This window comes from Glossina fuscipes, unplaced genomic scaffold (assembly GCF_014805625.2).
Source record: "Glossina fuscipes isolate IAEA_lab_2018 unplaced genomic scaffold, Yale_Gfus_2 61, whole genome shotgun sequence".
Lineage (NCBI taxonomy): Eukaryota > Metazoa > Arthropoda > Insecta > Diptera > Glossinidae > Glossina > Glossina fuscipes.
The window spans coordinates 6149482-6166518 of NW_023998433.1; the positions used below are offsets into that span (position 1 = coordinate 6149482).

General features: G+C 32.5%; 1 protein-coding gene across 3 annotated transcripts in view; it reads right to left on the reverse strand.

Annotated features, from left to right (window-relative positions):
• Positions 1-14834: 14834 nt before the first annotated feature.
• Positions 14835-17037, reverse strand: part of LOC119637979 (homeobox protein araucan-like) — a 39012-nt gene continuing 36809 nt past the window's right edge. For all 3 annotated transcript variants that reach the window (XM_038034476.1, XM_038034474.1, XM_038034473.1), the window contains 2 exons: positions 16408-16745; positions 14835-15861 (listed from right to left, as the gene is read on the reverse strand). In XM_038034476.1, the coding sequence (XP_037890404.1) occupies positions 14870-15861; positions 16408-16745 (1330 nt within the window). In that variant the 3' untranslated portion in view covers positions 14835-14869. The remainder of the gene's footprint in view (positions 15862-16407; positions 16746-17037) is intronic.

Here is a 17037-nt window from a genome sequence, read left to right on the forward strand (position 1 = left end):
GCGTTAATAAATAACATCGAATTATGCAGAAAAAAGAACCATGCTTTCTTACTTACAATAATCCCAGGAATTATTGATCGCTATTCTACGTAACACTTATATATATATAACGAAAAAAAATGTTGCAGAAATTCAAGTCTCGGGAATAGATGAGAATAAAATAATCTTTTATTAACAACAGTGTAATTAACAACTTATAAACAGCAATCATAATAACAACAAGAAACAAATTCTCCAACAAAAAAAGAGGAAAACAAATAATAATAATAACATCATAACAAATTCTACAACAAATTACTACTGTGTGAACTTAACCATAGTACGTAGACACCATTACAAATGTTTATCAGCGTTTTCTGCCCCGTTTCACCGTGCCGCTGTCCGTTCATATCTGTCCGTTCGCGTCGCTTTTGTGCGGCATTTCATGACTAAAACTTGAACAAAACTAACTGAAAACACTATTGTTGTTGTTGATGTCGCTGCCGTTATTGTCGTTACTGTTATTGTGTTATTTATTTTTTTTTTTTTGTTTTATTTTTATTCTTTTTTTTTATGTTTATTTTTATATCCCCGAAATACAACAATACAAAATGCACAAGCAACCAACGCAAGTGTCAAAAAGTTTATAAACAGACAACAATAAGTTAATAGCTGAACATTTTCATTTAGAAGTAAACGAATTATTTTCATCGTTAAACCATAAGCGAACAGACTGATATAAACAAACAAAAGCGGACAGAATTTTACGTCTGTAGACTCACGTAGGTGAATAATACATTCACATACCCACATAATACATATATATATATATATATATACATATACATATAAATAGGTATAGATATATATAAATATATATCCCTATATATATATATGCCTACATACCTATATGCATATTTGCTACTTATTATGCTTAAATATCCGATTCAAAATTTTTGACATTCAACTGACAAGTGTTCATATAAGTGTACACAATACAATAATAGAACGTACGCAGAGACAGATGTATTTAAATGTGTGCGTGTAGGCGTGCATGTATGATTATAAGTGCACTTTGTGAACATACATAATAGGTATCTGTTGGCAATATACATACGGCCACGTACGCAATGAGCAACATAAGCATACCAGTAGCTGGCGCTTTATAAACAACAAATATAACACTATATTTTTATGGAGTCACTTAAAGAGCAATGAGCGGTTGCTTTTTTTCGGAATTAAGTTCACACACATATATATACACATGTCCGCCCATTTCATTTATGTGCGTACATTCGTATGAATGCTTATACATCCGTTGTGTTGCGTACCTGTTGGTGTGTGTGTGTGTGTGTGTATGTATATGATATATATATGTGTGTGTATGTTTGTATGCGTTCATGTATTTTGCAAACATATAAACATATCTCTCATTTTTCATCATAACACACATAACTTTATTGTTGCGTATATACGTTTTGTGTGATTCTTTGAATCACTGCTGATGCTGCTGCTGCAATTATGACAACCATTCAGGAAAATGGTTTGCCCGTTCATCTGTACGCGATGTTTGCCTGTTTATGCGTTCTTGCGAATTCTTCATTTTCGCCGCAGTGTGAAAAAAGAACAGTCAACGAACATACATACTTACAAATATACGTACATATGCATAAAATAATAATAACTGGCAGAAACTCGTCCTCATCATACCCCTACGTACGTACGAAGTTACACTACAGTTGGCTGGCAGAAGAAAAGAGCTAACTATTTTACATAAATGCATAGCTACATTAATAAGAGTATCGCAAATGAGCACATAAACTAACATCGTCAACAAAGCGAAAAAGTGCAGAAACAACAATACAACATGAAAACAACAAATAATAATTACCACCACATGCAGATAGCAGAACAGATATGAATGACTGAGTGAGTAAATGAGTGAATGAATGAATAAATGAATGATATGACCGACTAAGTGAATAAATGAATGAACTACGTATATAACAACAACAACCATAATAATAAAAAGGCAAGCACACTGAAAAATGAAATAAATGGTTGTCAGCCATGTACGAGAGTATGTGAACAAATAAATGTACACATGTTGTATTTAATTGCCAAAAATGTTGACAAAATGTTTTAAAGTTTGTTAACACGATTCCATACAGGACACACAAAATAAACAATAAAACAAAATTTGTAACAGCAAAACGGCAAAAAACTGAAGAAAAAAATGATAAATAAAAGCAAAGACAAATAAAATTGAAAATGTTGGGTTATCATCGCTAACATGCAAAAATAAACGAAAACAAAAGCAAAAATTGAATAAAAGGCAATATATATCAATGCATATAGCTATACATGAGTTTACTTCCGGTCCATTTAATGGGGGATATCGTTATTCAACTGTCTAACCTTTAAAGTTCATAATAGTGACGGTTACGCGTACTCTACAGCTGTATCAAAAAGACTTTCAGTGTCTTTAAGTATCGAAAAATTAACTGCATCCATAAGCATTCAGACCAAAATTTTTGATTAAGGACTTTTTCACGAGTTCGACAATTGTAGCCAATCTCCCAGGGTATGTTCCCTGCACGCGAAAGACGATGATGATCATACAGAAGTGGGGGAAATAGAGAAGGAGAGATATAAGGAGCGATCGCAGCGTGGGGGATAAATGCACAATGAGTAAGTGTTATGCCTTTTTCGCTGTAGCTGCAACCACACACCAAAGGTAATTAAAGTATAAACTACCGCACTGACAGTGTGACCCTAGTATGTCCACTTGATAATCGCGCTGCTTAGTTAGTTGGTTAAGCAATAGCCCAAGTTTGATTAACTTAAAATTTCAAATGAAAAGAGTTTCTGCCAACAAATCGCACAAATTAATAACGAATAACACTCCCAACTTAATAAGTATAATAAACCTATGCTCATTAAGATGAGGTTTGACTAAAGGAAGTGATTTGACCCACTTTTAAGTTTTTTACATATTGGCAAGCCTTTTCTTCTGCGCTAAAAGCTTTTATTCTTAGATGTTGCTATTGTTTATATCTACTATCGTGTTGAGTGAAGCTACAACAGGTATCCTTTGAAACTTAAGTCTCCATTTTCGTACAATAGCTTAATTAGACGAGATTTGTTGGTTTATGAACTATGTACAAGCGCTACCTTACGTCCCCTAACTTGCAACACTATTTTGCGTCACTTAGAGAGCTTATACCATACCTGGAATACTATATATGAAAATTTTTGTGTGATTCAAACTCTCGTCTCTGAGCGAAGTAAGGCCTATCTAATACCTCAAATTATTTAGACACCCCCGCGATTTGGGGTAACCACAGCCACTGTGGTATTCCCCATACTCAACAGTGAGGAACATCGTTGACTTATAGAGACGGGCATCATGATCCCCGACCGATAGTTCTGACTACAATGCTTTAAGGTTGTGGACACTACGCCATTTTGTTCATAGTATTATCCATACATCTATTTTCCCTATGGATTTTACATGTACAAAAAAAAGTTTCAAATCAACGCGAAGCATCCAATCACACTATTGCTTCTAACCCACTTATTTGTGAAAAATTTGAACCCTCATAGTAATTGATTGCTTAGAATTGATTGAAGAAGTCCGTCCGCCATTAATTGGATTAGAGAAAATTGTAAAAATTGAGAGAAAAAAGAAGATATTATTTTTTATTGCTGAGCTCTCCAATGTCGTTATAGCTTAATCATTACCATATTCTACATTCGATTAAACAGCTCCAGCACAACCGATTTCACTATATCAAATGTATACACAAAGCTATATGCGACTTGAATCGAATACTTTATATACTCGATTTTTTTTCTTAGTTTTAGTTAGACAATCGATATTCTTCCCGCATAAGCATTTGAAATGACACTTTTGAATACTTCGAAAGGGTGATCAAATATTATAAATAATCTTAATTTGAAATAGAAGCAAACGGTGAACGAAATTAATATAATTTTTTAAATATCGGTTCTAACTTTTTTATGTAAAAATGATTTCATTTAACATTTCTGGAACACCGGCGAGAACCTGCGCTTATTTTATTTAAAACACAAATAACATTGACTGTAAGGGTATAGAGCGCTTTTTTTTAAATTATTTAAATAACCCCAACGGAAACATTTCAACGGAGTTATATTGCATGATCTTGGTTGCTAGTTCACAATCGCGGTATTCTTGTTGATTCCATGGTTATTTAAATTTTCTGTCAATAAATTGATTTTATCATGAGATATCTGGTAGCCCCGACCATCCTGCTGGAGGTCCATAACGTCCAATCATCTAATCCATGGAACAGAGAATCAGTAGACATGTTACGTGTAGCAGTCTCTATTGATGATAAGTACAAAATGATTTTTCTTTTCAAATATGTGAAATTTTCAGACCACAACCCAATAGTTAATTTTTATGCAGGGGAAGGTCTTTAAAAAACCGCATTGGGTCTTTTTCTTAGTGCAAAGCGAGAACTTTATGTAATTACTGTCCATTACACTAAAAAGGAACTTCAATTCAAACGCATAAAATGAAAACGCAACGAGTTCCTTATTATCGTGATAAGTTTTAACAATTCCTACACGTCACGCAACAGTGCTGTGAAAAATGAGATGTGATTTTTTGTGGGAACCTAAAAAACAAAAATAGACTTTATGAAGTTTAAAAAATATGTAGGATAAATTTGATGACCTCATATTAATTGTACTTTTGATACCTATCGGTTAATAACGATTTATTAGTGAAGTGAAGATAGCCCAGCAAGATAACCCACATTTTGTACGGGTCGTGTCTTCGCTGAAAATGTCTTCGCTACGTAAATCTTTATTCCGAAATGAACAAAGCACATGTAAAATAAGTGTTGAAATTGAATGATATAAGCAAACGGGCACATATAAAACAAACTACGCCTCCAATTATAAACAAAAAATCAAAAAAGTTAAGTTATTGCCACTAAATCTCATGCAAAATCGCAATACAAATGCTAAAAGATTTTCAGAGACATTACCCGACTACAGATTTTTGCTACGTCGTGAAAAATGCTAAAACCTGTCAGAAAACCCTAATTTCATTACCCTGATCCGGAGACATCACCTCAAATTCGCCAAAAACCGGCTACACAAGACCTTAAATGTTGCAATAATGTTGCTAATGAAATGTTCGATCTTATATACATTATGTTTTTGTCTTTATTCAACATGTGGGTTTAGGATTATACATTACGGGCATATCATTACAATAGTAGTAGCGGGTTTGTCCATGCACTTGTTTAAGAAATTATATGCATGCTGTTGAGTTGTCGTCATTTTTCTAAATATGAATCGCGTACAGTTTTGTTCAAAACATTCTATAGACAGGTAGCAAATGTGAGCTAGGTACAGTGGGCTACCTTTACATCAGTCATTTGTTTTGTTCTTTTTTACAGTTGACCTTTGTACACATGTTAATCATTCTGAATTCCCGCACATATAATCTATTCTCAAACATGTTCTATAATAATCGGGTAAGAACTCAGTTTCTAACTTTACGCGAACTGCAAAAACTGAACATGAGATTGAATTGATTAATAATTTTAAACTAATCTTATATGCATACAAGTGTACTTAAGCCCTAAACAACTAAAATTATTTAAAAATCTAATCTAATCTTAATATTTAGTGTAGGGTTACAACGCGAAGGTAGTATTTTAAAGATCAGTGTAAATAATAGGGTTAGAGTTACGTATTTCAGCACTCCCACTCTTGAAGGTGACAAAAAAATTACACTTAAATTCGTATAAATGAAACCACATTTAATTCATTGATTTAGTTAGTTGCTTACGACGTTCAAAAACCATAGGTGAATAGTAGAAGAATTAAGACCTTTATTAATCTAAAAAATCTTAACTTGAAAGCTATTAAAAACAAAAATTCATAAGCAAATAAAAGAGAAACAATATGACAAAAATGTTGCATATATACATTTATCTGAAAAACAGACTCCAAACTGGTGGAGATCAAACCTAAGAGGGTAACAAAAAATCGACGTAAATATGCAAACGATAAGAACATATATATGAAATTTGTTAAAGAATCATATAAAATAAAAAAATATCGATTTAACATATCATTAGCTTATATCAAGATTGATGTAAACGCGAGTATTGAACGCACACAGTTATTGTACAAGACAAGTAGAATGACTATTTTGAGACAAAAATGCCATCATGGAAATATTCATGGAGAGGATCGAGTTAAACAGTACTCTTAACAATCTATGAAGAACAATTAACAATTCCATAAAGAAGACAAGAACTTATATATCTCATTAAGTACGAAGCTGGAGGAGCAAAGCTTAAAAATCTATCAGCTGTTCTATCGAACATCTATAGCAATAAAAAAAATTTTATATTTTGAACATTTCATACCTTACCTTATATACTTCGTGAACATTATAACTTTCAATAATTTGATCTGTTTATGATTAGTGTAAATAATTGCTTTCCTTACTTTTTAAGTCTAATTGCAAACCAATTATTAAATCGGTGTATGTGACATCCGTATAGAGAGCTGCCAGAATATGCTATGAAACATGATAAGAAATTTCTGAAAAGTTCACTATGGTTGACATCTTTTTGTAGAAAAGTATACCGCAACGTAGAAATTGATGACTTGATAGCGAAATGTAATCATTGAATATCGTTCAAATAATTATGATAAAACACTCACTCAACTTGGCAATTCCCCAACTGGACGTTGATTTCCAGTTTTGTGCAATAGAATAAGGAACCTGCTTTTTCAGTACAACGGGAAAAGATCAATTTCTAGGAAAACATTAACGATATATAAGAGTTCAATAGTTTATGATTTTAGAACACATGACGGAATGTCGCCGGAACCAAGGGACCAAAACGGTGTCTTAATTATCTTAAAGTTTGTAATAGACCATACCCTGTAATATAAAAAATTACTTTGAAAATATTTGGCAAAGAATTCCCAAACTTCATGACCATCAGCGATATCGAATATTTGTAGAAACATTTTAAGTTCGTAAGGAGTAAAGATTTGTATGGTCGAGGTAATTAAATCTATGCCCAATGGCAGAATAGTAATCATACGGGGACGCCTTTTTCTTATATTCTTTAATTTTTCTTATCCACGTTATGATGAAACATAGCGGGCAAAGTGAGAGTTGCCTGAACGGAATGGATATGAAAACAGCTATGTTTATTATATTTATACTATTGTATGTAGATATTTGGTATAGAATTATAGCCAACAAGAGGCCACAAACTAAGCAACTTTTTGATAAAAAAAACCAACTTTATTATATAACGAAAATGGAAGCCGTATGTTGTAAGTTGTCAATGAGTCATCGAAAAATTCGAGGTAAATTAAAGTCCAACCAGATCTGTGACAAAGTTCATGTCTGAGTTTAGAAACCTAAATAGCATAGCGGATAAGAGTAATGTGTTTTATATTGATAGAAACATATTTTATGCCAATACTCATGTAAATGATTAAAATTTTTTATAAATAGAGCGTAAACACATATGTGACGGCAATCCATCCAAACCATCTGTAGTTTTAGATTTTATGTATGATTTCTAAAAACATGAAAAGTTGTAAGGCGAATCTCCAACCGGCCAAAAGCTCAAATTTTAGTAAATCCTAAGAAGGAAATTTTACTAGAGATAAATAAATACATTTCACTAGAGTTGTCCGATGAAAATTTTGATAAAAAAATTTCGCCTCCGCATAATAACATAATATTAGCCATAGAACAATTGAAAAAAAAACCTGCAGAGAAAAAGAGGAAAAAATCGGTAGCGCGTCTTTACTTAAATATAATTGTATCTACTTGACTCGTCTGCGTTGCACAAATAGAGCTGGAGGAATAAAAAAAAATTTTTTTTCCATTCTGAAGTGATATAAACTGCAGCATATGTCCGCTATTCGTGCAACACAGTAACGGTGAGCGTAGAGAAATTAATAGAAAGCTGATGGCCACAGCCTAGTGAGTGCCTGCCAAATCGCCTATTATACATTTACCGGTTGACCACTCACTATAGCTGCGATCAAAGTAAACTCTAACACACTTGGGAATTGAACCTCGAAACAGCGATGCGCGAACCTTACCTACCCGACTACTCATGCGGATACAGTCAATTAGACAAGCCATCCTTGCAACACTAACAGCACACCAGAGGGTCTACTCTTCTTGGTGGCATTGTCGGCTTTATCAGCTTAAACGCTTGTTGCTTACGGCGGTAAGGGACCCCAGACATTGAATTAAGCCTAAGCATACAAATAGAAACAGATGTCGAAAAATTTGGCAAATAAGCAATCTCTGTATTTAAACAACAGTTAGAAGCAAAATGACTAGGCAGACATGAATTTTTATATACTTTGAAGTCAAAAATAGTAAAGTTTAACAAAGGTCACAGCAGATCAAATTCATTAGCCCTGATAATTCAATAAATGAATAAAATATCTTTTCAAATACATCATACATAACATATATATAAATATATATATATATATATATACATATCACATATATATCATACATATCGCTGGAATAGTTATTTAAAGAGAATAATCTACATCTTTTCTTCGGAGCGAGCGGGTTCGTAGAAAGAAGGGACAAATTTTCTTTTCATTCATGTATGATTCTTTAGCTCATAAAATAAACCACTGAGAAATGCGCGCGTGTGCACGCAGTCTTAAAGATAGTGTAGATTTTGAAAGAATTATTACAAACTTTTTAAATACTCATTAAATGACACTTTTTCCAGCACATGTTTTTAACGACTGATTTTTTTGCCTTATTTGCTCCTTTCCTCGGCATAAAATTGATTGAGTATCATTAATTTATTTAAAAAATGAAATAACCATTTATTTCTTTTTCTTTAGTTTGCTTTTTGCCTGAAGCCTTATGTTAATGCATGTGACAATAGTTTCTACCTTTATTTAGTTTTCTCTCCTCCCTTAATTTTGTTGTTGTTGCCAAATCCACTATTGCAATTGATGAATGAATTTATGTATGGTCTGTTTATGTGTATATGCAATATGTCTTTTTTTTTTTTTCTGAAATCTCCTCCGCTGAGAAGATCCCTTCGTTAAACATTTTAGATCATAAGTGATGTGACTAGACTTTGCTAGTCAAATTCGTATCTTTAAATCTGTGCATATGTGTACATGTACGTGTGCATATATATGTATATATATGTATATATATGTATACATATATATATATATATATATATATATATATATAGATATATATACATATATATTTATATTTATTTCTGTGACCGTGCGTATATTCGTGTTTTTGTACGATTAATCTAAAAAGAAAGATTCCGACTATGCGATAAGTATCCAACTTGTCTGTTTTCTGTCTTAAAGGTTTTTCAGTGATTTCTATTGCTTCTCTCACGTTTACTACAAGGCTTTCAATTGGACATTTTTTTTGTTTTTTTCTCTTACTGCTTCTCCTTATTCTTGTTACTGCCTGTACTTTGATTTTTGTTTCCAAAAAAGATCAGAAAATTATAAGTTGTCATTTTTAACGGTCATTTGCGTTGACTACTGGTCTTCCTTAATAATCGCAATTATTTCAACCTATATATACCCCACGGGCAGAACAACCACACCTACTTTTAATTTCACATTCAATTTACAAGTTGTAACTCCCTACGTTCGATATAATACCGATTAGATTTCAAAATAAAACTAGTGACGGCCCATTCTTCTTCAAAAACATCTTTATCTTCAAATAAACAAAAAAAAAAAACGATGAAAATGAAATTTCGATATATTGGATGAGGAAGGCCGATTTTTTCCATTATTACACAGATACTAGGGTATCAGCTAGAGAATATGTATATGGGACAATGTCTATCGTTGTATCCATTGCAGTTTACAAGTAATGGCAAAAAATTTCGGGCAGCAGAGGTGCTCTCAGCTTAAGTTGCACTGTAAATATTCATCTGCGTACAAGAACTACTTCTACCACTATTTTAAATTAATTGAAAATCGATATCCAAACATTTACTAGCGTGAGAAAGTTTAACACTTCCTGGATGTGCATATATGCTTATATCGATTCAGAATTTCATACGGATTAAAAGTATATGCATTTTGTGGCTTCTCCTAAGCTTGGTTTTGGCGGTTCCAAACAGTTCGTTAAAATGAAAATATATCCGTATCCGTACTACAGCGGGGCAAATAAAAATTCGGAAATCTCAATATAGTTTCATCAGTAAATTATAAATTCTAATAAACATTGTTGTGAACAAATCTTTTCTATACATCACCATGATCCCAAAAAAAAGAAAAGAATTAAATGTTCGTACTTTATAATATCGAGCGGGCGCGGCTGACTTTTTCTATTTTTAAAATAAAAGTGTTAATTTATATAGTATATGTATTATACTTAATAGGTAACAAGCAAGCAACACAGAAAACAAAAGTGTTCATAGTACTTGTTGTATAGTGTGTAGGCGTGTTATAGGCATGTTCTTTAAAAATTTTTGGTTTTTTTCAAGTTCACATTATTTCTCCGAAGGACATGAGGAAATTTTTGAACTTCCCAAACTTACAAAAAGATATATGCCAGTTACGAAAGAAACCACGAGACGAAAGTACTTTACAAAATCTCGTGACAGGAAATTCTCAGTGAGTTCACACAAGAGTTACATCAGAAGATTACAGAAATCAAATGAAAATTTTACTCATATCAGAAATCAAGTGAATATTTTATTTCGTACTTTGGGCACAGTTAACGTACAACTGCATCCGCGCAGATTCTTGGATTCATAGCTTTTTGATAATCAATAGCAAGCGTATGGTGTTTGAACTTAACGCTGTATTAAACTTTATTAGTTAAAGCGATTCTTGTTTATCTAGATCAAATTTTGCTATCACACTTGTTTATTCCAAAGACAGATAAACTTACGAATCCATCGTGCTGATCGCTGAAGTATAAATTACTTTCACAAAGGGTTTTAAACTGCTCTCTCCTATATTATGTGAACAAATTAGTTATGACTTGTTTTCCCATTTTAACGTGTACGCATCATAATCTTCTCTCAGTAATAAAAATGACGAAATTAAAGAGGTTTAGTTTATTCGAAAATTCGTCTCGTTTGTTTTTCCCAACCGACAATTTAAGCCTTTTATATTTGGATAGCTGGTATTTGAAGCTCAGCTGAACAAGGCTTGTTTTTGAAGAAATTCGGTTGATTCTCTGCAATGGAATTTGTTTCTTCCCCCATCAAATAAGAAAAGTCGAAAGCAGCACTTTCGGCACATTTTGCTTTTTTTCTTATTAAAAGTATAAAGATTTTATATGTGTATAGAGAGTATCGGTTGAGGAAACACCATCGCCAAAACCGGTTTGCCGAATTTCGTTCCGGTAATATCGTTGCTATAGATGCACCACGTTCTTTCCATTTCAAAGCTTCGGTTATATACGCACTTGATAACTTAACAATTTGCCCTAAGTATTCGATTATACTAGACTTACTATACCGCTTGTAACGCCTACAAACACGCAGAGAATGTCTCTCCCTCTATCTGGCGTCTATCTTTAAAACGCTCAGAAGCTGAATGCTGGCAAACTTAACAAGAACTTTAAAATTAGAAAATATATTAGTAGTTAACGAAACGACAGATCAAATGCTAGAATGGACATGATCTGATTTACGCCAGCGAACAAAAAGCATATCTCTTACTTGGTTCAAACAATAACTAAGAATTCTAAGCAGAAATTAATGTCATCAACCTATAGCATAGAACAGAAGATATTTCGATCTGAAATTATACAAAGCAGTTTTTACTAGGTCGACTCGGAAACCCCAAAAATCAGAAAATACCTTGTAACTGCTATGTATTGATTTGAGGTAAGTAACTTTAAGATTTCTTTCCAAGATAAATACAATATTTTTACTTGATTTCTAGAACATTCGTTGGTTATGTTTGGACATATTATCCTTCCCATGCACGCAATTACTCCTTTTTTACTTTCCGTAACAGTCAGAACTTGGCATCTTAAATTAGAAGGAAAGGTTTCCAGTTTTCCCGTGTCTTTTTGAAACTTCCGACGTGAAGCCTTTCTTAAAAGAAAACATTTCGGCAGTACGAAGTATATGTAACAAAGCCATAGTAATAAATAGTGAGTGCCAACGTACGTCATACTAGCCTGACATACATGGGAAAAATCTCAAATATCCGTTGTCGCAATATACCGTACATCTGGTGATAAAAAAAAGTTGTTGCGAAAGGGGCGATTAGTAAAAAACCTGCATTTGTATAAAGTTTACGAAATCTTTGACGGACATATCTAGGAGTTGCGTAAATACTGATTAAATTAGAATACTGGTATTCTCCCTTCGATAGTGAATTTAACGCAACAAATAAATAAAATTCCCCGTCAATACAAATTCAAATCACAGGTTCTTAGATTATATTTTTAATATATGTTTACTTATATATACATATATATACATATATGCATATATTAATTTATTATTATTTATTTTCATGGAATTATACATTTCTATTTAATTTTTACTTTCGTTCTTGGATTTATTTACATTTCCTGTTTTAGTGTCTGAATTACGTACAATAATGCGTTAAATCTTAATAATAATGTTTATTAGATTATCGCTTTATACACTTTTTCTAAATATTATCACAGATTATAATTTGTTGTTTATTTTTACATGTAGCTTTTTTATTGTTTTTCATTATGCTTTTAATTTTTTTTATTTCAAATTTTTTTTCCACTTTAGAAGCTAAGGCAATAAAAAAATTGTGTTGTTGTGGTGGGTACGTCCATAAAGAGAAGTAGAGAGAAATAGAAGTGAGAGAGCGAGAGTGAGTTATAGAGAGAGGGGCGTTGGGACGGGAGTGGGACACATAAGTATGAAGGAAAAAACAACTTAAATTGCATTTAGTTACTAATTAATAATAAAAATAAATGTCTACACAAATTTTTATGTGTTTGTTTGATAATTTTTTGTTTTTATTCCACTTTTTTCACACATATATAGATTTAAGTGCTTAATTACTAATTTCTATGTTGCTTACATTCCTTACGATTATTAAGTCATAAAGTTGAAAAAACCAAAATAAATTTATATATGGAAACCTTAAAAAGTAATTTTATAGCGTTTTTTTTTTTAAATTTTATTTTATATTAAGTGTTATACGCAAACAAGTCACTGCTTAACAAGATAATAAGGCAGTTTTATGGAAAAGAAAAAAAAGGGGGTGGGGAGATCGATGAAGAGATGAAGAGATCGTTTTTACTATAATAAATTATACATAATACATATGTACGAATTCATTTTTTTAACAATTATATATATGCCCGGCTTCACACGCATGCGTGCGAACAAACGCATATGTTCAATATGGAGATGTTATATTTTCGTCATCAGTGTTTTTTTACCGTAAAGAATACGCATAAAAGACTTCTGTCTGTCCATTGGTTCGTTGACTTATCGTCGCTAGATTTTTCATAACACAGGATAATCTCATAAAGACAAATAAGCTATTTTAGCCATTCTCAATAAACACTACAAGATTATGTTAAAAAATGCGCCCGATACATTTACCCATTCGTTCGTCCGTCTTTTGTTGTGAAAATGCTGATGGTCTAACAAAAATTTTAATAAAAAATTTCAGATCTATATTCACTGAGATGAGTTGAAAATTGTACTCGCCAGACGACTGCCTGCTACATGTAAAGGATACATATATAATCGTGAAAAACAAATTTGGAATGATGGGCATCAAAGCAATGAGGTTTTAAGAGTAATGTCTTCTGTCTGCTTTTAAAAAAATTATTAATATACCAGGATTATTTTTTCATATAAAATAACTCAATATATATTACAAGTTATAGGTTTTTATTATTTATTAATTATTGTTATTATTATTATTATTTATTTACAGATGCAGCTGTTCCGGGAACTGTGGCGAGACTATGATTTAAGTGTTTATTAATTAGAAAACAAAATGTAATATATATGTATGTGTTTGCGTGTGCGTCTGTGTGTGTATCTTCATGTATACAGTTATATGAACTTCGTACGATATGTATCATATTACGTGCACGAAACTAAATTATTAAATATGTGTTATAAGTTAGTGTATTTGCATACCTTTATGTAATGTGTATTACTCTAATGATAATTATATACAAATATAATCAACAATATAGCCATCATCATAAAATGAGAGGTTATAACTATTCTGTTATATAGCATGTAATAGTCACTGAACCATTTTACCACACAAATTGCCATGTATATAAGATGAGAACCTATTTTGTTTTAAGGCTGTCCAGCTGTCTCTCTGCGTTCTTAATCCTGAAATTGTCAATTTTAAAACCAGTAGGGTTAGAAAACCAAAAATGAACCTTCATTGTAATATATTAACGGTTCACTCAAATCCATAGTTAAAGCAAGATGTGAAAAAAAAACGAATGATTTACCACTATCTATAACTATCGATGGTATGCGGATTTCTATTAACACACTTATCGAAGTCATACCTGAAATTGATCTCATTACTGTCGGTATCAGTGAAGAAGGAAAAAACCAATCGATATTTATTCATTCACATTTTATTTACATTTATGTCGCTCTGCATAGGGATGGTTATGTATCTAAAATTCGTCCAGGGGTGAAACAATGTTTTCACCGTTTTTTTTTTTTCTAATTTAATGATCTTTTTTTCTTAAATTTCTTTCTTATTTTTAATTTATTTCGATTTATTTGGTTTTTTGCACAATTCCCTTAATTATTATAACTATTTTATAATTATTATTTTTATTATTATTATTAAATGTACTTCATTTGCATAATTATCGCATTTCCATATTATGAGCTCTATCACCCGAACATTCTCCACCGCCAGCTCCGTTACTGCTTTGAGTTGCTGTCGTAGACATATCACTAGTATAGGAAACGTTATGTGCTGCTGCTGCTATTGCGGCTGCTGCTGCTGCTGCTGTTGGATTGTTATGTAAATAGTTGATTGTATGATGAGGTGTAAGCATTAGAGAATTTAGGCTCTGGCCTGGTTTCATATTGGGTGGTGTCTGAGGTGGTGTATCCGGTTGTATTTCGGGGAACCCCAAACGTTGATGTGGGTGTTGCTGTTGTTGTTGTTGTTGTTGCTGACTTTGGTTTATTGTATTACATTGATATTGCTGCTGCTGTTGATGTTGAAGGTGTTGCTGCTGGGTTTGCATTATGTTAGCCATAGCATTCATATTGCCATGATAGCCATGCGGTTGAGAACCTGCTGCACCATAATTGCCATCATCTCCGTTATTGTTATTAGCTGAACGACTGGCATATGTTGTATTATTCACATAATTGCTCATCAGAGTCAAGGCTGTAGAATTATTAGATATTCCCGCATGATTCATTTGTCCATTATTAGCATAATATGAACGTGTTTGTCCATTAATTTGTGCTTGCGCTGGTGATTGTTGATGATGAACAGCACTTGAAATACCATACATACTATGGGGAGGTGGTGTTTTACAGGCCACCGTATCAGCTAAACTCCAGATTTTCGGCTTACTAGCTGGCAACGGTATGCCACAATCGTCTCTAGGGGCGTTTGGTGTATTATAAACCATCGAGTAACTTTGCAGATCTGTTTGGTAGGCATAGGAATGTTGTAAATGCTGAGCCGACTGATAGGGACTATAAATATTGCCATGTGTCATATTATAAGCAGCTGTGGTAGCACTTAAATTTTCTGGTTTGTTATTGTCGTCATTTAAATCGTTGTTGTTATCTTTTTGATGATTCTTTTGTAGGTCATTTTTCATTATATCATTATCTATAACAAATGAAAAACATAACAAAAAGCAAAAACAATGTAAGACTTTGTTGACGATCAGAATCGCAAAAATAAATGATTTTAAGACTTTGTTAAATGCTTCTCGATTGTAATTGTAGTTAAACAAGTGCAAAAAAAGAAGCGAAAAAGATCAAAAAGTCCTTAAATAGTCCTTATTAAATACAAGACGGCAATTCTCTATATTTTTTCTGTTTCTATTTTTTTATTATATTATATTTTTAGTCTGCCTTTGCAAGAACACTTTATTCTCATTTTTTGGCTTTCGCTTAGCAAAGAATAAAAACACACAAAAAATAAAAACTTAAGCCTTAGATTTTAAGCTGGCACTTCTGCCGCCAAAACATCATATACAACGTGTTTAGACAATTTAGTTGGTTTTTGTGAAGAGAACCTTTAGTTTTAAAGAAATTTAGTTTCCTTTTATATAATGATATCACGCGAAATGTTGTAAATGTAAAATGTTAGCGGAACTTTACATATAACAGGATATATTCACCTTTAGTTTTTAGAAATAATGGTACTCACCTTTTTGCATTTGAGAGTATATAGTGCCACCTACTTTATCCATATCTGCACTGCTGCAATCTTTATCATCATCCGATAGCATAGCATCTTCGTCATCGTCTGTCTTATTTTTCGGTTCCCAAGTCATTTTATTCTCTTTTTTCAAACGCCGTCGAGCATTGGCGAACCAAGTGGATACCTGAGTCAACGTCATTTTAGTGATAATTGCCAACATGATCTTTTCACCTTTTGTAGGATAGGGATTCTTTTTATGTTCGTTTAACCAAGCCTTTAAAGTGGCCGTAGATTCTCGAGTAGCATTTTTACGACGAGCGGCCAAATCATACGATGGGCCATAACTGCAATTGTAAGACCATAAAAAAAAGGTTTAAATGTACTGCCAATTTTAATTATTGCAATATTTAAAAATCCCATTTCGAGTATAGTATACGTCAATAGTCTCTTAACTTATCACTATTAAAAGAACGATCTTATTATTATTCTCTTCTTATTAGTCTTTCGCCTAGCAAAACTATTTCTAAGGTGCATATGAAAACCTTTAGAGAGCTGTGCAAAATTCATGTCATCAAATTTTAGACTACCATCTGCTATACGATTCGACTTACAGCTATATGGGCATTGAAACCAATA